The sequence below is a fragment of the Delphinus delphis genome, chromosome 7 (genome assembly GCF_949987515.2).
Source record: "Delphinus delphis chromosome 7, mDelDel1.2, whole genome shotgun sequence".
Taxonomy (NCBI): domain Eukaryota; kingdom Metazoa; phylum Chordata; class Mammalia; order Artiodactyla; family Delphinidae; genus Delphinus; species Delphinus delphis.
In genome coordinates, this window is record NC_082689.1 from 81,950,782 (window position 1) to 81,977,423 (window position 26,642).

At 34.2% G+C, this 26,642-nt stretch overlaps 1 protein-coding gene and 1 non-coding gene across 6 annotated transcripts in view; one reads left to right on the forward strand and one right to left on the reverse strand.

The window, feature by feature from the left end:
* The window catches only part of ORC4 (origin recognition complex subunit 4), a 97,666-nt gene that overhangs the window by 65,244 nt on the left and 5,780 nt on the right, over positions 1–26,642 (forward strand). For 4 of the 5 annotated variants that reach the window (XM_060016846.1, XM_060016844.1, XM_060016843.1 and 1 more), the window contains 6 exons: positions 1,828–1,903; positions 2,339–2,424; positions 5,380–5,428; positions 7,298–7,449; positions 10,183–10,356; positions 16,150–16,236. In XM_060016846.1, coding sequence (XP_059872829.1) covers positions 1,828–1,903; positions 2,339–2,424; positions 5,380–5,428; positions 7,298–7,449; positions 10,183–10,356; positions 16,150–16,236 — 624 coding nt within the window. The remainder of the gene's footprint in view (positions 1–1,827; positions 1,904–2,338; positions 2,425–5,379; positions 5,429–7,297; positions 7,450–10,182; positions 10,357–16,149; positions 16,237–26,642) is intronic. The other variant, XM_060016848.1, reaches the window with a different exon arrangement.
* LOC132428787 (U2 spliceosomal RNA) lies at positions 8,088–8,277 on the reverse strand. The gene has a single exon (XR_009520186.1). It is a non-coding gene; the product is annotated as a U2 spliceosomal RNA (small nuclear RNA).

Genomic DNA, 26,642 nt, shown 5'->3' on the forward strand with positions numbered 1-26,642 from the left:
TTAGCAATATCCAGAGTGGAACTAAAATTATTATTTGAAGACATACTTGCTAATATGATCATTTCAGACGGTCACACCTCGTTAAAAAATTGTGAGCTGATTCAAGCAAATCATAGTAACCTGGTGTTAAAGTAAATTCAGTGGAAAGAGGCTATAAATCTGTTACAACTCTCTCTATGCATATGTAAAATGAAGGTATTATTATTAACTCTGTTTCATTTTGCAAAGAATTTGAAATGGTTTTGAACAATTCGTCAAACATAAAATGATTTTAAACATAAAATCAGAGCCAGGGAAATATAAATATTATGTAAGTAAAATATCAAGAGGTGGGGGAAAGAACACAGCAGGTTACTAAGAGAATACAGCATAAGAGACCCGAGTTTGTATCATTTGGGGGCTAACTCTTGCGATAGGGTCTGACTTGATCCAAAGACGGAAAAGTACCACCTCATCTTCTGACAGTTTTCTGTAAAGAATGTAACATCTCAGCTGGGCTTTTACTCATAGTATGACAGTTGACATTTTGAGATTGTCTTTTTTTAAGAGGACTTTTTTAAGAGGACTACCTGTGATATGAGGTAGAATTCCATATGCTTTAGAAACTATACAGATATACCAGGAATAGCTAGTATGTTTGATATACTGTTGTGAAACGTAATAATTTAAAATGAGGATATTTGTTTTCTTTCTATTGCACAAAGATATTACAGTGACAAATAGAGGTAGAATATTGCAAATACAAATAGTATTTTATTTTTCAAAATAGCTTACCAGTTGTCTCAGTGACTTTGTTGAATAATCCTTTTTGTCCTCACTAAATTTTGATGCCATCTTTATTGTATACATAGCCTAATTTCCTGCACTATATATTTTGGGATAGTACCATTCTATTTCTATTTTCATATTAAAAAGAATAATCTGCCATTACTCTTCCTTTTAAAAAGCTTTATGTTTTTTCTTAATTCTATTTATTTTCAAATTTAAGGAAATATGTAGTATTAATATGAAGAGATATATATGATAGTGCAATATGAGTGATAAGATGTAACAAATCAAAAAATATAAAGAATGTAAGTATGTGGCATAGAAACCTGTAATTATAAAAATGTGAAGCTTTATAATTGAACAGTTTAAGGTGGCATAACACTTTCTGGGTATTTTTAGTAGTAATTACTATTATATTTTATTAGTATTAATAATTTTTTTTTAATTGTGAGCTCTAAGTTTAATAAGGGCTTTCTTTGCTTACCTAGCAGCTAACAAAGGCAACATCTCTTTTTTCAGCTTAACCTCTTGGTATTTCTTTTTTAATTTTCATTTTAAGGTAACATACAAAGTAGTTCACAGTATTTCATAAAAATTGCTGTATTGGGGGCAGATGTTTTGCTATCATTTAGCATTGTTCTTGTACTTATTTTCAATAGCTTTTAACTGATTTCAGTGATAATTTTGTAGAGTAAATGGTGGAGACATATAATGAACTGACTGAAACATGAAGTTCTTAAGTGGCCATAGTTTTATGTGACTTCTACTGTAGAGAAGTATTTCTTTGAAAACTTAAGGGTTATTTCTGAACGTTTATTAGAAGTTTGGGTAGCTGATTGAGAGAGTGTGGCATCAGTCCAGGCTCTGGCATCTTAAGAGTCAGACTTTAGGAGTTCAGTTAAACTTTCTATCTACAGAGAATCTGCAAATTTAATTGTTGATTTTTAAATGACAATCTGTTTATATTCTGTTCCTATTACTGATAGTTTAAAAAAGAATATGGGCTTATCATCTTTTACCTATTATTAAATATTTCATAAACTTTTTAATATTATTTAGTTAATAAACCATGCTTTGAAAGAACTAATGGAAGTAGAAGAAGTGAGTGAAAATGTATTACAAGTTCACTTAAATGGTAAGTATGTCCTCATTTTGTTATTGGAAATGATGTAAGCCATGTGAGCTTTTTATGTTATGAACCTTAATTTACCAGTGTGTTTTAAATCTGCATTAATAACTATATTTTAAAAACTAAATCCTTGTTTAACAACTTTTACTTTAGCACACTGTACACAGTATTTTTAGAAATTAAAAAAATATTAATAAAGGAGACACATAAGGTCTCTTGTTTTTTTTTAAATACTAATCCCAAGGAAGATGGTTCTTTGAGTCTATTAAATGTTTTCACTGTTGAGTTTTTAAAAGGAAATAATGTACACTAACAGGCTTTGACTTTTTTCTTTCTAGTTAAATTTTTAAAAGAATTAGAAAATTTACTTGAAAATAATCTGCATTGTATCAAATACATATTTCATTTTTATTAAATACTTTAAAATGGGCTTTATTTCAGGACTGCTGCAGATCAATGATAAAATTGCCTTAAAGGAAATCACAAGGCAGTTAAATCTGGAAAATGTAGTTGGAGATAAAGTTTTTGTAAGTATCATTTTCATTATTTTATTAAATAGGCTTCAAATTAAAGTCTGTATAGCATAGATATGTTTATATTTTTGGAAGAGTAGGAAGAGTTCAGAGATTCTAAATTGAAATATGTAAGATTCTTATAAGAATGTACAATGTACTAGGATGCATTTATTCATCAAATCTTTATGTTTAGATTTTTTTTGAAGTAGGTTATACTAGTTATAAAATACTTCAAGAAATCCAGGTTTGTGTAGATATTATCTGAGTTTGTTTCTTTATCTGTAAGGTAAATATTATGATTCTCTACCCTTGGAGATAGATTAATATGTTTTTAAAAATACTACACTCTGGCAGTCTATTTCTACTCTTATGAGACTTGGATAGCATGGGAGTAGTGGAAAATGTATTGAATTTGAAGGTACAAAAAGTGGATTTGAGTCTTGCCCTATAACTATTGACTACCTGGTAATCATGGCTAATAAATATCTTTGAATTACAGATTCCTCACCTGTTAAATTGGCATTATCTATTATACTTACCTCACAGATTTATTCTAAAGAAGAAAAGAAGTATTAAACATCATTTATGTTTTTTTTTTTTAAATAGGATGGTAATATGCTGTGCAAATGTCAGTTATCTCTTATTATTAAAATGTTCTCAGAAAGTTACCCACATCTCATTATTGTAGCTTGGAATCTCAGGACAGTAAACATCAATAACTTAAACTGATAAGAAATGTTTTGGAACTTTTATTAAACTTTTTACCTACCACTCAAGGCTCAAGGGAAACATGATTAACTTGCAGCTGCCTTAATTTTCATAATGAAATGACTCATCTGCTTAATGCAATTGAAGCAGGTTGTAGACGTTCCAAGTTCATTTTCTGGTCACTGGTGATCATTCAGTGGTGTCACTCTAATCTCTAAACTGTGTCTCTGTTCTGCAGTAACACTGACATAGTTGTGTAAGCCTCCTAACATTTAGTAATTTTATTCTTTAAAAATTACCTATAACAAGTTGAGCCAATCATGTGTTACCCTTCCATTATCTACAGGTCTTTTTTTTTTTTTTTTTGGCTGCATTGGGTCTTCATTGCTGCACGCGGGCTTTCTCTAGTTGTGGTGAGCGGGGATAATCTTCATTGCGGTGGGCAGGCTTCTCATTGCAGTGGCTTCTCTTGTTGCGGAGCACGGGCTCTAGGTGCGTGGGCTTCAGTATTTGTGGCACATGGGCTCAGTAGTTGTGGCTCGCGGGCTCTAGAGCGCAGGCTCAGTAGTTGTGGCACACAGGCTTAGTTGTTCTGCGGCATGTGGGATCTTCCCGGACCAGGGATCGAACCCGTGTCCCCTGCATTGGCAGGCGGATTCTTAAACACTGCACCACCAGGGAAGTCCCTATCTACAGGTCTTTGAAGTGCAAGTTCAAATGCTTCTTCTGTAAATCTGTTGTTCTTCCTCCTGTCCAGAATGTAATGTAGAAGATAGCGGCCTAGTTGGCAAAGGAGAGTTACTATTACGTAGACTCTGTTTGGCTTTTGGTTTCCAGTAGATAAGTGTTTCTGACTTTTCTAAATAGAGCTATTTGCGTTGGATTCATATGAAATAATACAAGGCACAGTTGGTTATCATCCTAGTCATCACTATTGTTATCATAATCCCCACATATACAGATTATTAGTTTAACTTCTACATTGTATAGATTAGGCACCTGAGGCTAAGAGAACATAATTAGTGTGCCTAAAGTCATAAAATGACAAAGGCTGGGCATTAAGAAACTAAGTGATTTAACCCAGACCCTTTCTGTTTTGATGTACTTAGAGCAAACTTGTATATTCATTTTTATATATATATATATATATATATATATATATACACACACACACACACACACACACACACACATAAATGTGTATATTTATATAAATATATACTCATATAAGTAAATTCTTATAATATGTGCATATGAATTTAAGTATATACTTACACTTAATGTCAGGTATAATAGTCTTTAAAAAAATAGCAAAATGTAAGCAACCTTTGAGTAACTTTGACCACTGATTTTCCAACAGATTGTCTCTGAGCCTTTGTTTATGTTATGGTAAATACCTCTTGCCCTGCCTACCTTGGAAATAGTATTACTTGACAGTATGTAATCATCACAAAATATGTAGAAGCTCTTTAAAACCTGTTATGCTATTTTATATCAGTTCTCTCTACTGGGAAACAAACAAGTGGGTTTCTTTTTTCCTGTATATCTCCTCAAATTTAAAGTTGGCTGTTTCTTTAAATTAAGAAATCTGAATGAAGTAAAAATTAAGGACTTAAGTGAAAAAATATTTTAATGAGGCCTTTATCCACAAGCTGGAACATCTGGATAATGCATCTGCTACTCTATTAATTTCCAACCAGAATATTTAAGTTGTATCCAAAAATGTTTTGGCTGTGTTCCAAGTAAACATAGCCAAATTTGATATGATATATACAAATTCTATAATATTCTCTTGAATAGAGAAACACTGTTGTATTGTCTGATGTTTGAGGCAAGTTTCTTCTCCCTTTTCCTTTTGTATCTCATTTAAATTCATGGTAATTTTTTTAATGGTACAAGTTTGAGACTTGCTAGAGACTGATGTGTTTCAAGATACAAAGTGCAATGGATTTCTTGATCTCTGACTATTCAGAATATAACAACTCTTAAAAATTACCTTTAAATAAAGTTAACAGTTTTACAGATTTTATCCAGAAAATATAAAATTTTGAACATGGCATAATAATGCCATTTTCAGTGCTATGCCATCTCTACTTTTGTATTTAAGTTTTAGATTGTAAGCATAGAGATATTCAGCTCAGAATCTGGCCAGTGACTTTGGCCAGATACACGGTGTCTATACAGTATATAGAATCATATAGCCCTCTTTTATTCTTTATTTCACTAAACTTCTAGTCATGGTATCTTTTTGTTATTCAGGGAAGCTTTGCCGAAAACCTTTCATTTCTTCTGGAAGCTTTAAAAAAAGGTAAATATTAGTATGTTTAACAATATCAAACAATAATTGTTTAGCTTTATTTATCCCTTGATCATACGCTTTTACAAAAACAAATAAAGAAATATAAAAAAGAATAAAATAATGACCATTGAAATCCCTAATAATAGTGATTATTCCAACTAACATTTGATTTCATATCTTTATTCACCTGTAGTATATCGTTGGTATAGACATAATTTTCAATAAGAATAAAATCTTTTCTATTTTGTTGTGTGATATACATCTTTTCACTTACTCATGGTATGTCGTAAGCATCTTTCCATGTCAGTAAATATTGAGGTGCATCATCATTTTTATGGTTCTCATATATTTCATTTTAAAAATATAAATTAACTATAATTTATAATTCTAATATAATGAATTATAATTTATTAATCACCAGCTATCAACTTTTATTTCTAATTTTGTATAATTAGGAAGAAATGCTTGAATGATCATCCAGATTTCCTGGGGTAAATTTCAATGAGTAGAATTCTAGATTAAAAGGTTCTACATTTAAAAGAATAAATATTAATTACCAAACTACCCTAGAAGGTCCATTTTCTAAACATATTTAAAAGTACTTTTTTCCTACAGGACCTCAAAAACAATTATTTTCATGTTTGCCTATTTAATAGAAAAAAATTTTTATTTTAGTTTAATTTGCATAATTTGTATACTGATGATGCTCATATCAAATTTTAATTGGCCACTGATATTTCCTGGTTTGTGTTTTTCCTGTTGGTTCTTTGCCTTATTTTGGTGGTTTATCTCATACTTATTATGTGAATTCTTGCACTTGTTTCTTTCTTCTCTTAAGTTTGGTTTGGACTTTTCTGCTGAATAGAAGTTTAAAATTTTTTACATAGTCAAAATTTTTCTCTCCTTCATACTTTGACATTCACTTATATTTTCATCCAGTACATATAATTCATAATTTGGCTGGAATTTATTTTGGTAAGGTGTAAAGTAAAGATCTAATCTTGAATATACCACTTTTTCCATTGTTATGTAATGCTATATTTTATCAAAAACTAAAGTACTGTATTTTGTAGGTCTAGACTTCTGAGTGGTCCCTGTGGTTTTAATGTCATTTAGGTTAATGCATATGTTTTATTATCTATTGGATAATATTATCAGATATTATCTAACAGATAATAATTATTATTAATAAATCTGTTTATTATCAGTTTTTTTCACTTTTTATGCAAATATAAAGCCTTAGACCTTAAGGTAATAGTGATTGTTCTGCTAAAGTAGTTTCCATTGTTGTGAGGAGAAAAACAAATCCACAGAGTCATGTTGAACTTTTCCCTATTGTAGAAGTGTTAAAATTGTCATTAGTAGGAGTTAAAGTAGCTTTGGTTAAACTTCACAGTACAACGGTTATTTATAAAAATTATTTCTATGGGAAGATTTACTTTGTATTTCTACTAACTAAAAATAAGTCTCTTTTGAAGTAATAGTTTTATGTCCCTCTGTATTTAATCCCAAAGTGTTTTGGTCTCTGTAGGTGTTAAAAGATCCTTGTCAATTTTCTGATGATAGAAGAATTACGTTTACATAATTTAAAAAAACAATAATCTTCAGTCATTTAAATGATTTTCTTAACATCAGTAAAGCTACTAGAGTCTGGTGATTAGACTGAATTACCTGAGGGCCATAGGGGCTATTTTGTCCTTTGAATAATTTTTTTTGTTGAATAAATGTACAAGCATTGGTAAGTGCCCCACCCAAAGTAGGTTATCAATATATTTTTTTTGAATTGAGTTTTAAAAAATAAAATGTAATAAATAGTTTGGAAATTTAAGAAAGGCTGATATAATTGCTTGTTAATATAAAACTCTTATTTTTTCTTAGGTGACCGGACTAGTAGTTGCCCAGTGATCTTCATATTAGATGAATTTGATCTTTTTGCTCATCATAAAAACCAAACACTCCTCTATAATCTTTTTGACATTTCTCAGTCTGCACAGACTCCGGTAGCAATTATTGGTCTTACATGTAGATTGGTAAGTGTTTCTATTTTAAAAATTGATTATAATATTTAGAAAATTAAAGTTTAATTACTGACTTAGTTACTATGTAGGTCATTTTTCAAATGTATTTCATCAATACTTGGCACATTTATCCCACTTTTCAACTCAAATTGAGGAAAACAAGGAAATATTTATCACATATCTTGATAGACTAATACCTCCTGCCGTCTAATCAAATCACTGAATAAAAAAATGTGAAGTGAGATTATGCTAATAAATATAATTTCTACATTAGCAAATAAAGAGAAAGGTAAATGACCTCACTACCATTTTATAAAAATTGCTAATAGTTTCTACTTTTTACATTTAAGATTCTTTCCATATTTTAAAAATGCTTGGAATCAACTCAAAATGATACTGTCCCAACTTTGTAAGTATACATCTCCAGAAATGGAAGGGATTATCTCTATCAGGCTGTCACTGTAGATAGTGGCTTCTTTGCTCCTTGGAGGATTTTAGAATGATTTAACCATAGTGTTAATGTCACTATCACATTACTTTGTGAAGACTCCATGTATGTTGAACCCTGTGTACCTTCAGACAGCTTATGTAGGTCTTTTTGCATTTACCTTATCTATCTCTTCTTCTTTTTTTAAAAAATTTTTCCCCGAAGTGGGTGCACCATTCTTGGAAGTACTGCAGTACCAGGTCGATGCGTGGAATGGATGGAGCAAGTTCCTATTCCATCTCCTAGTTCCAGAAATCCATTTAATTCATTGTCCTCGGATAGAGCACATATCGGTTATTAAACTGATAAGACAGATACTATACTTGATCTTAGCCAAAAGGCCGAGAAGCAGTGTGTTTACCTTCTTTTACTCTCCTAGTATGAACTTTCTAATTGAATTCAGGTAAAACTGGTTTTTAAGAGTCACCCGCTTTTTATACTATGGCTGCCATGCATCTGTAGCTTTCATCCTTTTTCCTCCTTCATTTATGGCAGGCTTATGTCAAGCCCTCATTCTCCTTTTGTACAGCTCGTTCCCTTTTTTAGAAATGTGAAACTCTTTACTAAGTCATCTTTCAACAGTCTTGCTAGTGCTGTTTCTCAAAGGAGTGGCTTTCTCTGTCCTCCTTCCCCAGTGCTCTAGAGCTTACAATGTATGCTTTCATAATAAGCCTCTCTCACAGAAAATCTGGCTGGTTCTCCACATATCTTTATTCTTCTTTTCAAAATGTAGCAATCTAACACAGTGGTTAAGGAAGCACATTCCTCCTTGCTAAAAGCTCTTCCTTTGGGTGGAAGTGGCAGTGGCAAATGCTTTTGACCCAGTGAGGGACCAAATAAAGGGTTAGTAGCTCCTTAGCCATATTATCAGAGGCTCTTTTTTATTCTGTATGTATAATTCTCCAACTGTGTAATTCAAGTCTAAGTATATATCTATGTGTCCATGTTTATAGGGAAAGAGCAAAAGGAATGATGGAGTAGTGATTTTGTTAGCAAATAACCTCTTCCTTGTGGCAGTAATTTTTTTTTTCCTACTATTCCCTGTATCCCCACATTACCAATTTCTGTCATTACTGCCCACCACCAAACTATCAGTTACTGTTCACCTCTAAAATTCTTTTACTTCCATCTCTTTCCATTCCCAAGTTCAGGCTCTTAATTATTGCTTACCTGTATGGGTGATCTAGAACTGCTCCTTAGTAGAAAGTAAATGTATAATATTTCTGTCTCTGAACATAACTTTTAATTGTCTTATGCTGTCACTATATTTTTCTTTAACCTGTAAACACATCTCAGGTTTTTCATTCACCCTCCTCCACTCTAACCCCAAGCTATTAATCTTTCCTGTCTTCCTTTCCACACTAACCATGATGCCATGATGCCTTTTTGGTCGCTTTAATTCTTTCCTGTGTATCATTGGTTTCTTAACCTAGAATCATCTGGGTAGATTTGAAAATCCGTATTTCTGGGCCTCACCACAGCTTTTTGTTTTTCTTCTTTTATAGAAAATTGACACTAAACTTGCTCCCTCACTTCTCAAGGAAAAATAGCACTAATACAAGTAGTTTCTCAAATATTGTTATAAAAAGGCCAAAAGACAGAATAATTTACCAGTGTCACACTGTGTTCCTGCCAGTTTCCTCTTCTACAGTTTGTTCCTTAAGTCCAGCGTGGCTTCAGCTTAAATTTGTATAGTTTAGTGAATTGAATGTTTCTCCATTACACATGCTGCTTCTTGAGTCTTTGTTACATAAAACAATGAAGAAGATGTTTAAATTTTCATGAATGTTAATAAGTCTAATTACATTTTATTATATTAATTTTTATCTGAATTCTTCATAGAATGTATGAAATTGTTTATTGATAGCTATAATTTTTTAGTAGTTATTGTTGGCCTTGCAATGTTAAAGATAAGCTGAGAAAAACATGGTTGGAAAAAGGCTTGACATCACCAGGCTTACAAGTGCTTAGAAGGGGATTAAAAGTAGCTTGGATTAAAAATACTTTCAGAGGCTTGGTTTATTTCCAAGCCGCATTCTCTTACCTCTACTACCTTGTAGCCCTAAGTAGATCAAGGTAATAATTAAATTTTTTTTAATGCTTAATTGTGTATTACAGGATAAGCATTTTTAATGCTTAATTGTCTATTACAGGATAAACATTGCTGATTATAAGTGATAGTTCAAATAGTTATACCTCTAACATTGGTATGGTTATTTTAAATATGCATCTTACGGAGATTTTTGTTTGTTTTTAAGGATATTTTGGAACTCTTAGAAAAGAGAGTGAAGTCACGATTTTCCCACCGGCAGATACACTTAATGAATTCATTTGGTTTTCCACAGTATCTTAAAATATTTAAAGAACAATTATCTCTACCTGCAGTATTTCCAGGCAAGATTTTTGCTGAGAAGTGGAATGAAAATGTTCAGGTAGTTTGGAAAAAAGACAATAATATTAAAGTAATATTTGTGTCTTGCTATACCATTTGAAAGCAATTAAAACTTGAAAATCTTTAAAATCTGTAAGTTAGCATAAAATTTCTAATATTACTGTGGCACAAAACTGCATTAATACAAATTATACTCTTTTGTTTGTGTATTTTCTTTTCAAAAACAGTTGAAATGTCATACTTCTAAATTTTTTTTCTCAAAGGAACTTTTATGAGATTTATTTGTATCTGGTTTATATTTTAGATTACTTTGTTAATGAACTTCATCATTAAATATTTATTTTCTTTATTTATAAGTTTAGCAATATATTAATTTAGTAAGGTTCATACCTACCTATCCAGTGTGGATTTTTCTTTTCCAGTTCTCATGAACAACTTAAGCGTTTTTCTCATTGGGTCTATTAAGAGGCAATTCAGACTGTGGCAACTTTGGTTATATTATCTATATTGACATATCCCATCTTTGAGTCCTTGGAGCCCTGAGGGTCTTAAGTTGCAAATGCACACTCACTTGTTGTTTTAAACATCTTCTGAACCTTGTGGACTCTAAATATACTTAAGTTGAACAGCCTAATTTGTACAGACTGTTGTTTTATCAGCTAAGAGTACTAGCATCAGTTTATCTTATACTGACAAGTTTTAGTTGGCAGGGAAAAGGGAGAGAGTGTATGTGTGTGAATATGTGTTTAATAATGTGTTTGAAAAAAAATATTACTGAATAAATCTTACATGTCAAAAATATGGACCTTGTGAAAGTGGAAAATAATATAGAGTCCTTGGTTATGAAAGAATTAGGAAAAACTGGTCTATAATATTAAATACTAATGAGTGAGGATGATTAGATCTGCTTAGAATTGAACAGTCTATATTCTTTGGCTCTAAAAGATTGTTTTATGTTATAGCAATAATGATAGATTATATTTTTTTACTGTAAAATCTTAAATATCAATACCAAATTAAAAGTGAAAGTTTGCATTTATTTTGCTCTTTAACGATTCTTGGTTTTTTCCCATCTTTGTTGAGGTATAATTGACAAGTTAGAAATTGCTCATATTTAAGGTATACAACTTGATGTTTTGGTATACATTGTGAAATACCACAATCAAGCTATAATATTTAACATATCCATCACCTCATATAGATTTCTTTCTTTTCTCCTTTTTTTTAATTTTGTGGTAAAACAGTTAAGTTCTATCTTCTAAGCAAATTTCAAGTATATAGTACTGTATCGTTAACTGTAATCACGTTGCTATCCATTACTTATGCAGAACCTAACTTGTATAACTGAAACTTGATTCTTATTTTGATTTTAAAATAGAGTCAGCTTATGTGAGAACTATTAATTTTGACACAGTTTTTTAAAATTAAAAGTTACGAACAAAATTTAACCAGTGCTTAAGAATACATGGTAAAAGGTAGAATTTTCCCTTATGTCCATGCCCATCTTCCCTCCTTTCACTACAAAGTAATTATTTGGTTCATAGAATTTCAGACCTTATATATTGATACATGCCAAATTTGTTTTTACATAAAGGATTTAAACCTTAAATATTATTCTTTGGTTTACCTTTTTTACTTTGTTGTAATCGTTAATCTCATATTTTTTTCCTAATATAACTGTACAGAATTGTATATCAAAATGATTGACTTTATCCTTAAATCATGATACTGTGTCATGATATAATTAGGTGTGGGTCCTTCCTTCCACCTTCCTCCCCAAATTAACTTTTCCTGGGACTCAGATATTTACTAGCTCGTGCAAGTTTTTCTTGATACTATGTCTAATTATAAGAGTCCATGCTATAAGAACACTTTATAGTTGGTGCTCTCACATTGTCTTTTCCTTTACCTGGATCTGGAGTGGGTCAGTGCTCTGAATCTTTGGCCTCTGAATCCACTTTTGAGTGCGTCACAGACTTTCACCTTTTACAACTCCTGAACTGATTGTCTTGTTGCAACAGTGTGTTTTTCTGATTGCTTTAGTGATCAAATGCAGTCTTAGTATTTAAATGTCTGTGCTTTCCCAGGGCTTTTATTACTCTTATCCCTGCTCACTTTCTTTTCCTAAGACGACTACGTAAGCCCAGATTATACTGTACTGTCATCCATCTTTCTGTCCCTCCCAGCTATGTTGTATTCTGAGATCCTAGAATGGGTATATAAAGGAAGTAGATGGTGACAGTTACTGTGAAGCATAACTCTGGATGACTCAGAAAATGGTAAGCATGTGATGGAGAGTGGCTAACCCTAGGTTTTTGGTCCTTCTTTGCTGATCACTGAATTTAGAGGCAGGATGATAGGAATGAATGTGAACACTCTCCTGTCACCTTTTTGATAATCTTACAGTTCTTTCATAAGGTAGAACTAATACCACTGGAGTTTGTATCTCTTAGTTCTAATATTTTCTTGCCCTATCCTAATCATCATTTGCCACCTCCCTTTAGGGTATGCTCATAAATGAGCTTCACTTGAAAAAAATATGTCAGCACCATGGCCAGAGGCCCTGTCTGAAAAGGGGGGGTGTGCACTGAAGGAGCTATCCTTTCACTCAGTACTGACTATCCAGCAAGTTTTTCTAATTCCAAGGTTAAACAAAAGCAATGGTATAGGTGACAGGTCACCTAGGGAATCTCATCCAAGAAATATCTTCAGGATAGACTTGAACCTGGACATCCTGCCTAACTTGAATATTTGTTTTAGCCCTATCCCAAATATGTAAGCAGGGTAAATACCATCTCAGCATGGCAGTATAAGAAATCTGTATAAAAGAGCATTTAAAAGGACCATAGCTCAGAATGACCATCATCAAAACATCTACAAACAGTAAATGCTGGAGAGGGTGTGGAGAAAAGGAAACCCTCTTGCACTGTTGGTGGGAATGTAAATTGATACAGCCACTATGGAGAACAGTATGGAGGTTCTTTGAAAAACTAAAAATAGAACTACCATATGACCCAGCAATCCCACTCTCAAGGCATATACCCTGAGAAGACCATAATTCAAAGAGTCATGTATCAGTGTTCATTGCAGCTCTATTTACAATAGCCAGGACATGGAAGCAACCTAAGTGTCCATCGACAGATGAATGGATAAAGAAGTTGTGGTACATATATACAATGGAATATTACTCAACCATAAAAAGAAATGAAATTGAACTATTTGTAGTGAGGTGGATGGACCTAGAGACTGTCATACAGATTGAAGTAAGTCAGAAAGAGAAAAACAAATACCATATGCTAACCCATATATATGGAATCTAAAAAAATTAAAAAGGTTCTGAAGAACCTAGGGGCAGGACAGGAATAAAGACTCAGACATAGAGAATGGACTTGAGGACACAGAGGGGGGAAGGGTAAGCTGGGAGGAAGTGAGAGAGTGGCATGGATGTATATACACTACCAAATGTAAAATAGATAGCTAGTGGGAAGCAGCCGCATAGCACAGGGAGATCAGCTGGGTGCTTTGTGACCACCTAGAGGGGTGGGATAGGGAGGGTGGGAGGGAGACGCAAGAGGGAGGAGATGTGGGGATATATGTATATGTATAGCTGATTCACTTGGTTATACAGCAGAAACACACCATTGTAAAGCAATTATACTCCAATAAAGATGTTAAATAAATTAATTAATTAAATGAAAGAACTCCCACAAAGTGCTATAGCTAAGTTCAAGAAAGATCTACCAACTTTCTTAACCTTCCCTGTTTAGTTAACAGAAGGTAAGAATGTTTAGCAGGAAGACTAGGAGATTTAGTATATATACTGCTGCCACTAAGTTATCCCTGGAGCAGCATGAGCCCTCAAGTACTAGTGTAATCCTGCCGGTCAAGCACACTGCAGTGAGCACATTAAGAACTTGTTTCTGCAAGTGCTACTCCTGTGCTCATCAGTGACAAGGGAATGTGTCAGCTTCCCTGAACAAGGCAGAGAAGACTAAAAACAGTAGCAAGGGAATGGGGACTGTAACTAGGATAATATATTTACTGAGAGCATAAAACTTCATCCCATTCGACTAGAACTTACTCATGAATCTGGATCTTCTCACAGTGGAAGAAGTAGAGACATACAGTTTCAGCTCTAGGAAATACAGAAATACTTAGTTTTCTGGGCCTTTTTTTTTTTTTGGAAAAAGAATCGTTATTCTTTGCAGATGAGTTTTGAAAAATTATGTCAGTCTTATCCAAGCCTTTTTTGGCTCTGCCAACTCTGATTTTACTGTCCTTTCATCTGATCTTTTCTTTGGTGCCAAGTGAACCTCACCTTTCATTAATCCTAATTCACTGCAGTCACTGTGTTTAGTCTTCTCTTTCTCTCTTAAAGGGCTTGCTGTTGCTATATATATATTTGTATCATAAACAGGGTTGAATACCCTTGGAAGCATACCAGATGAACATAAAATAATAAAGCAAAGTAATACAAATAAAAAACTTTGGGAAATTAACCGTAGTCCTTGCTTCTGCAGTTGTTGACTCTTACCAAGTCACTTATAAAGTTGATATATTAAATATATATTTAGATATTTCTTTTTCAAAGGGCCCTATTGAGCTCTAAATTTCCAAAGCCATCAACTTCTCAAAATACATCTTAATTTAGTTATACAAAGTATGCAGTTTACATTGTTGATCACCACTTCCCTCTTGAAGTGTTGTCCCTCTTGTTTTCTTCCCCTGGTTTTATTGCTCTCTCTTGGATTCTATTCCAGTCTTCAACATCTTTTTCAGTCTCTTACTTTGCTCCTCTTTTTCCATTTACTTCTTCCTTTTTTTTTTTTTTTTTTTTTCCGTACGAGGGCCTCTCACTGTTGTGGCCTCTCCCGTTGCGGAGCACAGGCTCTGGACGCGCAGGCCAGCCTGCTGGACGGGCCCAGCCGCTCCGCGGCATGTGGGATCTTCCTGGACCGGGGCACGAACCCTTGTCCCCTGCATCGGCAGGCGGACTCTCAACCACTGCGCCACCAGGGAAGCCCCTCCATTTACTTCTTAAACATTTATAATACAAGTTTTACTTCCTGACCACATCTCCCTCTTCACTTCTCCTGGGACATTCTGTTCCCCATAGTTTCATCTTTGATTTTTTTTTAACCCCTCTCAAACCCTTCATCGCTGCTCCCCAGCGGTTGATTCTCCATCAGACATGTCTTCTATAAATATGTTTAATTCTTTCTTGTCTTCACACCACTGTGTTAATCCAGACTCATTTTGTTTCTTACATGGACAATTGCAGTTGCCTCCAGTTAGGTTTTCCTGCCTTTGTCTTTCCGTACAGTCACTTAGCCAAAGCTGAAACTCAGGATGACATTACTACTCATCTTCTGTCCATATGCCACAATCTCCCTACGTTGTTCATGATGTTCCCTATAACTGGATTGCTCTTTGTAGCATATTGACTCATACAGTTTAAGCATTCTTTGTAACACTTTACCTTGTTTTTGAAGTATAGTAAACAACCGTTATTCTCTGTTTCATTTAGTGGTGCATTTTGATCATCCCATTAGTATGACTGTATAGTTTCCCTCTTTAGACTGGAAATTTTGTGGTAGCAAGGGTTATGTTTTATCTTGGTGTCTTTGGAATTAACGTAAAGGGATAAGAAGAAAAACAATAGAGTGGAAATTTGATTTTGATTTTTGTTTTCCACAAATAAGACCAGCACCTGTTTAATAATGGATAAATACCAGATAGAGTTCATGAGATACACCAGCCAGTGAGGCACAACGTTATAGTTAGGTTTTAAACTGCATTGTTCCTTAATTCTGTTTTGATTTTTTTCCTCTAGAGTCTCTCAGAAGATAGGAATGTGCGAGACGTGCTGCAGAAGCATTTCAATGTCAGCAAAAGCCTGCGGTCATTACACACGCTACTGGTTTGTATTAGTTTTATTTTTATCACTCATTTCTTTCACCAGGTAATTATGTTCTGATGGGAATTGGTTAAACCTCTAGATAAACTTTGGGAAAATAAACATGTCTACTACATTAGGTCTTCCAATCCATGAATATGGTACGTGTTTTCTTTTATTTAGTTCTTCTTTGATTTCTTTCATCATCATTTTATAATTCTCACCTCACACATGCTGTACATGTTTACAGTGTATACCTAAGTGTTTAGTTTCCTGTGGAGTAATTTTAAATGATATTTTGTTTTTAATTTTGGTTTTAGCATGCCCATTATTAGTGTATAGAAATGTGACTGATTTTTGTGTTGATGTTGTATTCTGCAATGTTGCTGAACTAATTTATTTTAGGACTTTTTTTAACAGATTCTTTGAGATTTTCTATGTAGATAATCATATCATCTGCAAATAAAGAGTTTTATTTTTTTCCTTTCTAATTTGTATATCTTTTCTTTCTTTTTCTTGTCTTTTTTGCAATGGCTAGAACTTCTTACACTATGTTGGATAAGAATGGTGAGGGTAGATAATTGCCAGTCTTAGGGGGAAAGGATTTAGTCTTTTACTGTTAAGTATGATATAAGCTGTAGGTTTTTAATACATGTTTATTATCAAGTTAAGGTAATTCCCATCTATTCCTAACTTGCTGAGAGTTTATTATGATTGTGTTGGATTTTATTAAATGCTTATTCTGTATCAATGAATATGATCTATGACTTTGCTTCTTTAGCCTGTTGATATGTTGAATTACCTTGCTTGATTTTTGAATCTTGAACTAGCTTTACATGCCTGGACAAATCCTACCTGGTCATGGTCTTTCACCCAGTAATTATATCTTAAGCTTAAACAGTATCAAGAAAGGGGTACTTAATTGTTCTGAAAAGTAAAGTTTTTCCTTCTCTTAGAGTATTTGATACTAGTCTAATATTTCTAGAAATTTATTTATTCATTATTACAAAAGGTATGGCAAATACCTTTCAAAGAGAAAATAATTTTGGTTTCCTGAGTTTCTTCTTGATCACTTCCATTTATAATAATAATGGGTATCATTTATTAAAGAGCACATGAGTCAGGTGACCTAGTTACTTTACCAGCGTTATGTCTAGTTATATTAATCCTGTTTTTTAATCTTTGGATGTATTTTATCCTTAACTTTGAGGAAACTGATGCTCTTTGAGGTTAAATAACTTACCCCAGGTCACACAGCTAGTAGATGGCAAACCCAGGACTCAAATCCAGGGCTGTCTGGCTTCAAGCTTATCATAACTGCTTTACTATATGGTTCTGCCACTTTTTACAGATTCTCCATCTCCATTTCTGTTCTTGCTTAGGAAACTTAAGAGTGTTTTCCTCTCTATATACTTTCCCTCTCGTTAGCACATCCTCCTCCCATTTATCAAAACCACACTGCCATTTTCAGCAACAGCTGTCTTTATCACAGAAGTATTACAGGCTAAGAATTTTTAGAGTAGAGATTTTAGTTATTTATTTACCAAAATTAGACTTTATTTACTAGCTTACGGTATATGGAGGATACACACACACATGTATATACATAAACACATACCTTTCATTATTCTGGGAAAATATCTCTGCCTCAGAATTGTCAACATGAAAAACCATTGTTTTGCCAGTTTCCTATATTTTTAATTCAAGGAGATGACTCAATTTTTGTTTGGGGTTTTCTAATTTAAGAAAACTTTTAGAATTGGTGGAAATTATACAGAAAGGAGAAAGACCTGCCTGAGATTAAATATAGTTTGGATAATTTTTCAACAAAAATAGATCAGTTATACACATAGAAAAAACACCGTCATTGCATAGCCTAAAGTAAATTTCAGGTTGATAAACCTAACTTTATGTAGAAAAACAAAACTTTTTTTTAAATTACAAGAAACATATAAGAGAATATGTTTGTATTCTTGAGCTAGGGAAAGATTTCTTACAGAAGTTACACAGAGCACAAGTCATAACAAAAAAGATGGTTAAAGTTAATTACATTGAATTTTTAAATGTCTAGACACTGAAAGATACCATAGATGAAGTGAAGACTGATAAGGAGAGGAAAAATGGAATGTGTATAATCATCAACACTGTCCATAATATATAAAGAGCTTCTACAGTAATCAATAAAGGAATGAACTGACCAGAGGGCAGACAGCAGAAGCAAGAACTACAATCCTGCAGCCTGTGGAACAAAAACCACATTCACAGAAAGATAGACAAGATGAAAACACAGAGGGCTATGTACCAGATGAAGGAACAAGATAAAACCCCAGAAAAACAACTAAATGAAGTGCAGATAGGCAACCTTCCAGAAAAAGAATTCAGAATAATGATAGTGAAGATGATCCAGGACCTCGGAAAAAGAATGGAGGCAAAGATCGAGAAGATGCAAGAAATGTTTAACAAAGAACTAGAAGAATTAAAGAACAAAAAAACAGAGAAGAACAATACAATAACTGAAATGAAAACTACACGAGAAGGAATCAGTAGCAGAATAACTGAGGCAGAAGAACATATAAGTGACCTGGAAGACAGAATGGTGGAATTCACTGCTGCAGAACAGAATAGAGAAAAAAGAATGAAAAGAAATGAAGACAGCCTAAGAGACCTCTAGGACAACATTAAACGCAACAACATTTGCATTATAGGGGTCCCAGAAAGGGAGGAGAGAGAGAAAGGACCAGAGAAAATATTTGAAGTGATTATCATAGTTGAAAACTTGCCTAACATGGGAAAGGAAATAGCCACCCAAGTCCAGGAAGCAGAGTCCCATACAGGATAAAACCAAGAAGAAACATGCCAAGACACATAGTAATCAAATTGGCAAAAATTAAAGACAAAGAAAAATTATTGAAAGCAGCAAGGGAAAAACGACAAATAACATACAAGGGAACTCCCATAAGGTTAACAGCTGATTTCTCAGCAGAAACTCTACAAGCCAGAAGGGAGTGGCATGATAAAGTGATGAAAGGGAAGAACCTACAATCAAGATTACTCTAGCCAGCAACGATCTCATTCAGATTCGATGGAGAAATCAAAAGCTTTACAACAAGCAAAAGCTGAGAAAATTCATCACCACCAAACCAGCTCTACAACAAATGCTAAAGGAACTTCTCTAAGTGGGAAACACAAGAGAAGAAAAGGACCTACAAACACAAACCCAAAACAATTAAGAAAATGGTCGTAGGAACATACATATCGATAATTACCTTAAACGTGAATGGATTAAATACTCCAACCAAAAGACACAGGCTTGCTGAATGGATACAAAAACAAGACCCATCTATATGCTGTCTACAAGAGACCCACTTCAGACCTAGGGATACTTACAGACTGAAAGTGAGGGGATGGAAAAAGATATTCCATGCAAATGGAAATCACAAGAAAGCTGGAGTAGCAATACTCATATCAGATAAAATAGACTTTAAAATAAAGAATGTTACAAGAGACAAGGAAGGACACTACATAATGATCAATGGATCAATCCAAAAGAAGATATAACAATTATAAATATGTATGCACCCAACATAGGAGCACTTCAATACATAAGGCAGCTGCTAACAGCTATGAAAGAGGAAATCAACCGTAACACAATAATAGTGGGCGACTTTAACACCTCACTTACACCAAGGGACAGATCATCCAAAATGAAAATAAATAAGGAAACAGAAGCTTTAAATGACACAATAGACCAGATAGATTTAATTTTATTTATAGGACATTTCATCCCAAAACAGCAGATTACACTTTCTTCTCAAATGCGCACAGAGTGTTCTCCAGGATAGATCACATCTTGGGTCACAAATCAACCCCAGTAATTTTAAGAAAATTGAAATCATATCAAGAATCTTTTCTGACCACAGCACTATGAAATTAGAAATCAATTACAGGGAAAAAAACATAAAAGACCACAAACACATGGAGGCTAAGCACTAAGTTACTGAGTAACCAAGAGATCACTGAAGAAATCAAAGAGGAAGTTAAACAATACCTAGCGATGAGTGACAATGAAAACACAACGATCCAAAACCTATGGGATGCAGCAAAAGCAGTTCTAAGAGGGAAGTTTATAGCTATACAAGCCTACCGCAAGAAACAAGAAATGTCTCAAAAAAAACAATCTAACCTTACACCTAAAGGAACTACATAAAGAAGAACAAAAAAAAATCCAAAGTTAGCAGAAGGAAAGAAATCATAAAGATCAGAGCAGAAATCAGTGAAATAGAAACAAAGAAAATAATAGCAAAGATCAATAAAACTAAAAGCTGGTTCTTTGAGAAGGTAAACAAATTGATAAACCGTTAGCCAGACTCATCAAGAAAAAGAGGGAGAAGACTCAAATCAATAAAATTAGAAATGAAAAAGAAGTTACAACAGAAACCGCAGAAATACAAAGCATCCTAAGAGACTACTACAGGCAACTCTATGCCAATAAAATGGACAACCTGGAAGAAATGGACAAATTCTTAGAAAGGTATAACCTTCCAAGACTGAACCAGGAAGAAATAGAAAATATGAACAGACCAATCACAAGTAATGAAATTGAAACAGTGATTAAAAATCTTCTAACAAGCAAAAGTCCAGGACCAGATGGCTTCACAGGTGAATTCTATCAAACATTTACAGAAGAGCTAACACCCATCCTTCTCAAACTCTTCCAAAAAGTGGTGGAGGAAGGAACACTCCCAAACTCATTCTGTGAGGCCACCATCACCCTGATACCAAAACCAGACAAAGATACTACAAAAGAAGAAAATTACAGACCAATATTACTGATGAATATAGATGCAAAAATCCTCAACAAACTACCAGCAAACAGAATCCAACAACACATTAAAAGGATCATACACCATGATCAAGTGGGACTTATCCCAGGGATGCAAGGATTGTTCAATATAAACAAATCAATCAATGTGATACACCATATTAACAAATTGATGAATAAAAACCATATGATCATCTCAATAGATGCAGAAAAAGCTTTTGACAGAATTCAACACTCATTTATGATAAAAACTCTTCAGAAAGTGGGCATAAAGGGAACCTACCTCAACATAATAAATGCCATATATGACAAAGCCACCGCAAACATCATTCTCAATGGTGAAAAACTGAAAGCATTTCCTCTAAGATCAGGAACAAGGCAAGGATGTCGACTCTCACCACTATTATTCAACATAGTTTTGGAAGCTTTAGCCACAGCAATCAGAAGAAAAAGAAATAAAAGGAATACAAATTGGAAAAGAAGAAGTAAAAGTGTCACTGCAGATGACATGATACCATACATAGAGAATCCTAAAGATGCCACCAGAAAACTACTAGAGCTAATCAATGAATTTGGTAAAGTTGCAAGATACAAAATTAATGCACAGAAATCTCTTGTATTCCTATACACTAATGATGAAAACTCTGAAAGAGAAGTTAAGGAAACACTCCCATTTACCATTGTAACAGAAAGAATAAAATACCTAGGAATAAACCTACCTGGGGAGACGAAAGACCTGTATGCAGAAAACTATAAGACACTGATGAAAGAAATTAAAGATGATACCAACAGATGGAGAGATATACTATGTTCTTGGATCAGAAGAATCAATATTGTGAAAATGACTATACTACCCAAAGCAATCTACAGATTCAATGCCATCCCTATCAAATTACCAATGGCATTTTTTACGGAACTAGAACAAAAAATCTTAAAATTTGTATGGAGACACAACAGACCCTGAATAGCTAAAGCAGTCTTGGGGGCAGAAAACAGAGCTGGAGGAATCAGACTCCCTGAGTTCAGACTGTACTACGAAGCTACAGTAATCAAGACAATATGGTACTGGCACAAAAACAGAAACATAAATCAATGGAACAAGATAGAAAGCCCAGAGATAAACCCACGCATCTATGATCAACTAATCTATGACAAAGGAGTCAAAGATATACAATGGAGAAAAGAGAGTCTCTTCATAAGTGGTGCTGGGAAAACTGGACAGCTACATGTAAAAGAATGAAATTAGAGCACTCCCTAACACCATACACAAAAATAAACTCAAAATGGATTAGAGACCTAAATGTAAGACCAGACACTATAAAATTCTTAGAGGAAAACATAGGAAGAACACTCTTTGACAGAAATCACAGAAAGATCTTTTTTGATCCATCTCCTAGAGTAATGGAAATAAAAACAAAAATAAACAAATGGGACCTAATGAAACTTCAAAGCTTTTGCACAGCAAAGGAAACCATAAACAAGATGAAAAGACAACCCTCTGAATGGGAGAAAATATTTGCAAATGAATCAGCAGACAAAGGATTAATCTCCAAAATGTATAAACAGCTCAACAGCTCAATAGTAAAAAAAACAACCCAATCCAAAAATGGGCAAAAGACCTAAATAGACATTTCTCCAAAGAAGACATACAGATGGCCAAGAAGCACATGAAAATTTGCTCAACCTCACTAATTATTAGAGAAATGCAAATCAAAACTACAATGAGGTATCACCTCACACCAGTTAGAATAGGCATCCTCAGAAAATCTACAAACAACAAATGCTGGAAAGGGTGTGAGAAAAGGGAACCCTCTTGCACCGTTGGTGGGAATGTAAATTGATACAGCCACTATGGAGAACAGTGTGGAGGTTCCTTAAAAACTAGAACTACCATATGATCCAGCAATCCCACTACTGGGCATATACCCAGAGAAAACCATAATTCAAAAAGACACATGCACCCCAATGTTCATTGCAGCACTATTTACAATAGCCAGGTCATGGAAGCAAACTAAATGCCCCTCGACAGACGAATGGTTAAAGAGGATGTGGTACATATATGCAATGGAATATTACTCAGCCATAAAAAGGAACGAAATTGGGTCATTTGTTGAGATGTGGATGGATCTAGAGACTGTCATAGAGTGAAGTAAGAAAAAGAAAAACAAATATAGTATATTAATGCATATATGTGGAACCTAGAAAAATGGTACAGATGAACCGGTTTGCAGGGCAGAAGTTGAGACCCAGATGTAGAGAACAAACGTATGGACACCAAGGGGGGAAAACCGCGGTGGGGTGAGGATGGTGGTGTGCTGAATTGGGTGATTGGGATTGTCATGTATACACTGATGTGTATAAAATTGATGACTAATAAGAACCTGCAATATAAAAAAAATAAAATTAAAAATGAAATAAAAAAGACCACCTGAGGACAGATTAAAGGAGTGCAGGCCCTGCATACACCCTGATCCTTATCAGCAACCCTGGCCTTGAACCATTGTTATAAAACTCCTCACTAAATCCTCCCAGGTTGGGACCCACAGTTTTCAAGGGCAGGAGTCTGCTGTCTCCCTCTTTGCCTGGCAAAGCAATAAAGCTATTCTTTTCTACTTCATCCAAAACTCTGTCTCTGAGATACAATTCAGCACCGGTGCACAGAGCCCAAGTTTTTGCATCCCGACCATAAAAAAAAAAATAATAATGAAAAATAAAGGGAAGAACTAAGAATATGAGTGCAAGCAATCCACCATTGTAGAATCCCACATGACTTATAAATTGCAAAGATATTTAACCTCTCCAGTAATTAGGGAAATGGTACAATTTAAACTTTACAGTTAAACCCTTTTTTCTGCCAATCTGGTGGGTGTCAAAAGTTTATGTCTGGGGCTTCCCTGGTGGCGCAGTGGTTGAGAGTCCGCCTGCCGATGCAGGGGACACAGGTTCGTGCTCCGGTCTGGGAGGATCCCACCTACCGCGGAGCGGCTGGGCCCATGAGCCATCGCCGTTGAGCCTGCGCGTCTGGAGCCTGTGCTCCGCAACGGGAGAGGCCACAACAGTGAGAGGCCCACGTACTGCAACAATAACAACAACAAAAGTTTATGTCTGATGATATGGTGACTGTTACGTTTATTGCTGCTAGTAGTGTAAATATGTATAGATACTTTGGAGAGCAATATGGAAAATTAGGTATCTAGAGAGACTCAAATACACAAGAAGGCATGTACCAGATTGTTTATTGCAGCCTTGTTTATAGTCCCTCCCCCAAAATGACAGATACCCATCAATAAGGGAAAGAATAATTAAATTGTGCATATATACAAAGGAATATAACAAAAAAAAGAATAAACCACAATTGACATCTGGACATAGATGAATTCTCATGACAGTTGTTTAGTGAAGAAAGAGTAGCATTAAGTACAATATGGTATTTATATAAAAGTTGAAAATTACTCTGTATTGTCTAGGAATACAAAGATATGTAGTAGAAGGATGAAGACTTGCATGATTTTTTTGCATGGAGAAGAGTAGAGAGTCCAACCAGGGCAAGAGACAGGAGCTTCAACTCTGTAAGTTTATATTTTGTAAGCTGAGAAAGTGGTCATGGATATTCATTATATTATTCTCTTGCCTTTTTATATGTCAAAAATATTTTATAATAAAAGCAAGAAGAAAAGGTAAGAGAAAGGGAAGGAGCTACTGGGTACCTGGATCCCTCCCAGTATGGGGAATGAAGGACAAGGATTACCAAACTTTTTTGTTCAGTTAAAGACCCTGGGCCCTAGTTAAAAAAGGGAGAGAGTTCAAGGCAATAGAAATAAAAGGAAAAATAAACAAATGGGACCTAATCAAACTTACAGGCTTTTGTACAGCAAAGGAAACCATAAACAAAGCAAAAAGACAACCTAAGGACTGGGAGAAAATATTTGCAAACGATGTGACAGACAAGGGCTTAATTTCCAAAATATACGAACAGATCATATAACTTAATAATAACAACAATTAAAAAACCCAATCGAAAAATAGGCAGTAGACCTAAATAGATACTTCTCCAAAGAAGGCATACAGATGGTAACGGGCACATGAAAAGATGTTCAACATTGCTAATTATTAGAGAAATGCAAATCAAAACTACAATGAGGTACCGCCTCACACTGGTCAGAATGGCCATCATTAAAAAGTCTACAAATAACAAATGCTGGAGAGAGTGTGGAATGTAAATTTGTGCAGCAACTATGTTGGTGGGAATGTGAATTCGTGCAGCTGCTATGGAAAACAGTATGGAGGTTCTTCAAAAAACTAAAAATAGATTTGCCATGTGATCCAGTAATCCCACTCCTGGGCATATATTTGCACAAACCTATAATTCAAAAAGATACATGCAACCATATGTTCATAGCAGCACTATTCACAATAACCAAGACATGGAAACAACCTAAATGTCTATCGATAGATGAATGGATAATGAAGATGTGGTACACATATATACAGTGGAATACTACTCAGCCATTAAAAAATGAATGAAATAATGCCATTTGCAACAACATGGATGGACCTAGAGATCATCATACTAACTGAAGTAAGTCAGAAAGAGAAAGACAAATACCATATACTATCAATTATATGTGGAATCTAAAATATGACACAAATGAACTTATCTACGAAGCAGAGACAGACTCACAGACATAGGGAATAGACTTGTGGCTGCCGAGGGTGAGAGTGGGGTGGTGGATGGATGGATTGGTAGTATGGGATTAGCAGATGCAAAATATAAGTAGAATGGATAAACAACAAGTTCCCACTGTATAGCACAGGGAACTATATTCAATATCCTGTGATAAACCATAGTGAAAAAGAGTGTATATATATGTGTAACTGAATCACTTTGCTATACAGTAGAAATTAACACAACATTGTAAATCAACTATGCTTCAATAAAATATATATTTTTTTTAAAAAAGGAGTTTCTAGTGTTAGTGTCCCAAATATTACATGGCATATACTTACACTAAGAAATTACTCATTGTTTACCTGGAATTCAAATTTAATGAGATGTCATGCATTTTTACCTGCTCACCCTACTTACATGACTAAATTTAAATGCTGAGTCAATTATATTTCAATGAAAAATAAATTTTTAAAAAATTAAGTAAAATTTAGATGTTAGGAAAGTTACAAATAAATAAATCTTCAAATGCAGAAGTTTTTGTTAGTCATTGGACAGAGCACTCGCTACATGGAGGCAACTTGTCCTTGCTTTCAAGGAGAGTTGTTTCTTGGTATAATTTTGTTTTTGTTTTTTTAATTTTTAATACAATTGAATATAAAGTAGCTCACCTCTGTCACTTAAGACTAATAACCTGGATTGGTCGATTGGGTGGTAAGAAAGTTTTTACAAGTCACACTTCTGCCTTTTTGGTTTGGTTTAGTCTGGGGCTTTAAATAGTAGTCTTACTTATTTTTGGTCTCTTCTCGTCACCCTACTCCTTCTAAAGTATTTTTCTTTTGAGGAGTTGTAAACAAACAAGATATGCAAATGGAAAGGGGTAGAGAGAGCAGCAAGAATTTTTTAATGCTTTACATTTATACAGTTACATGACATATGAAC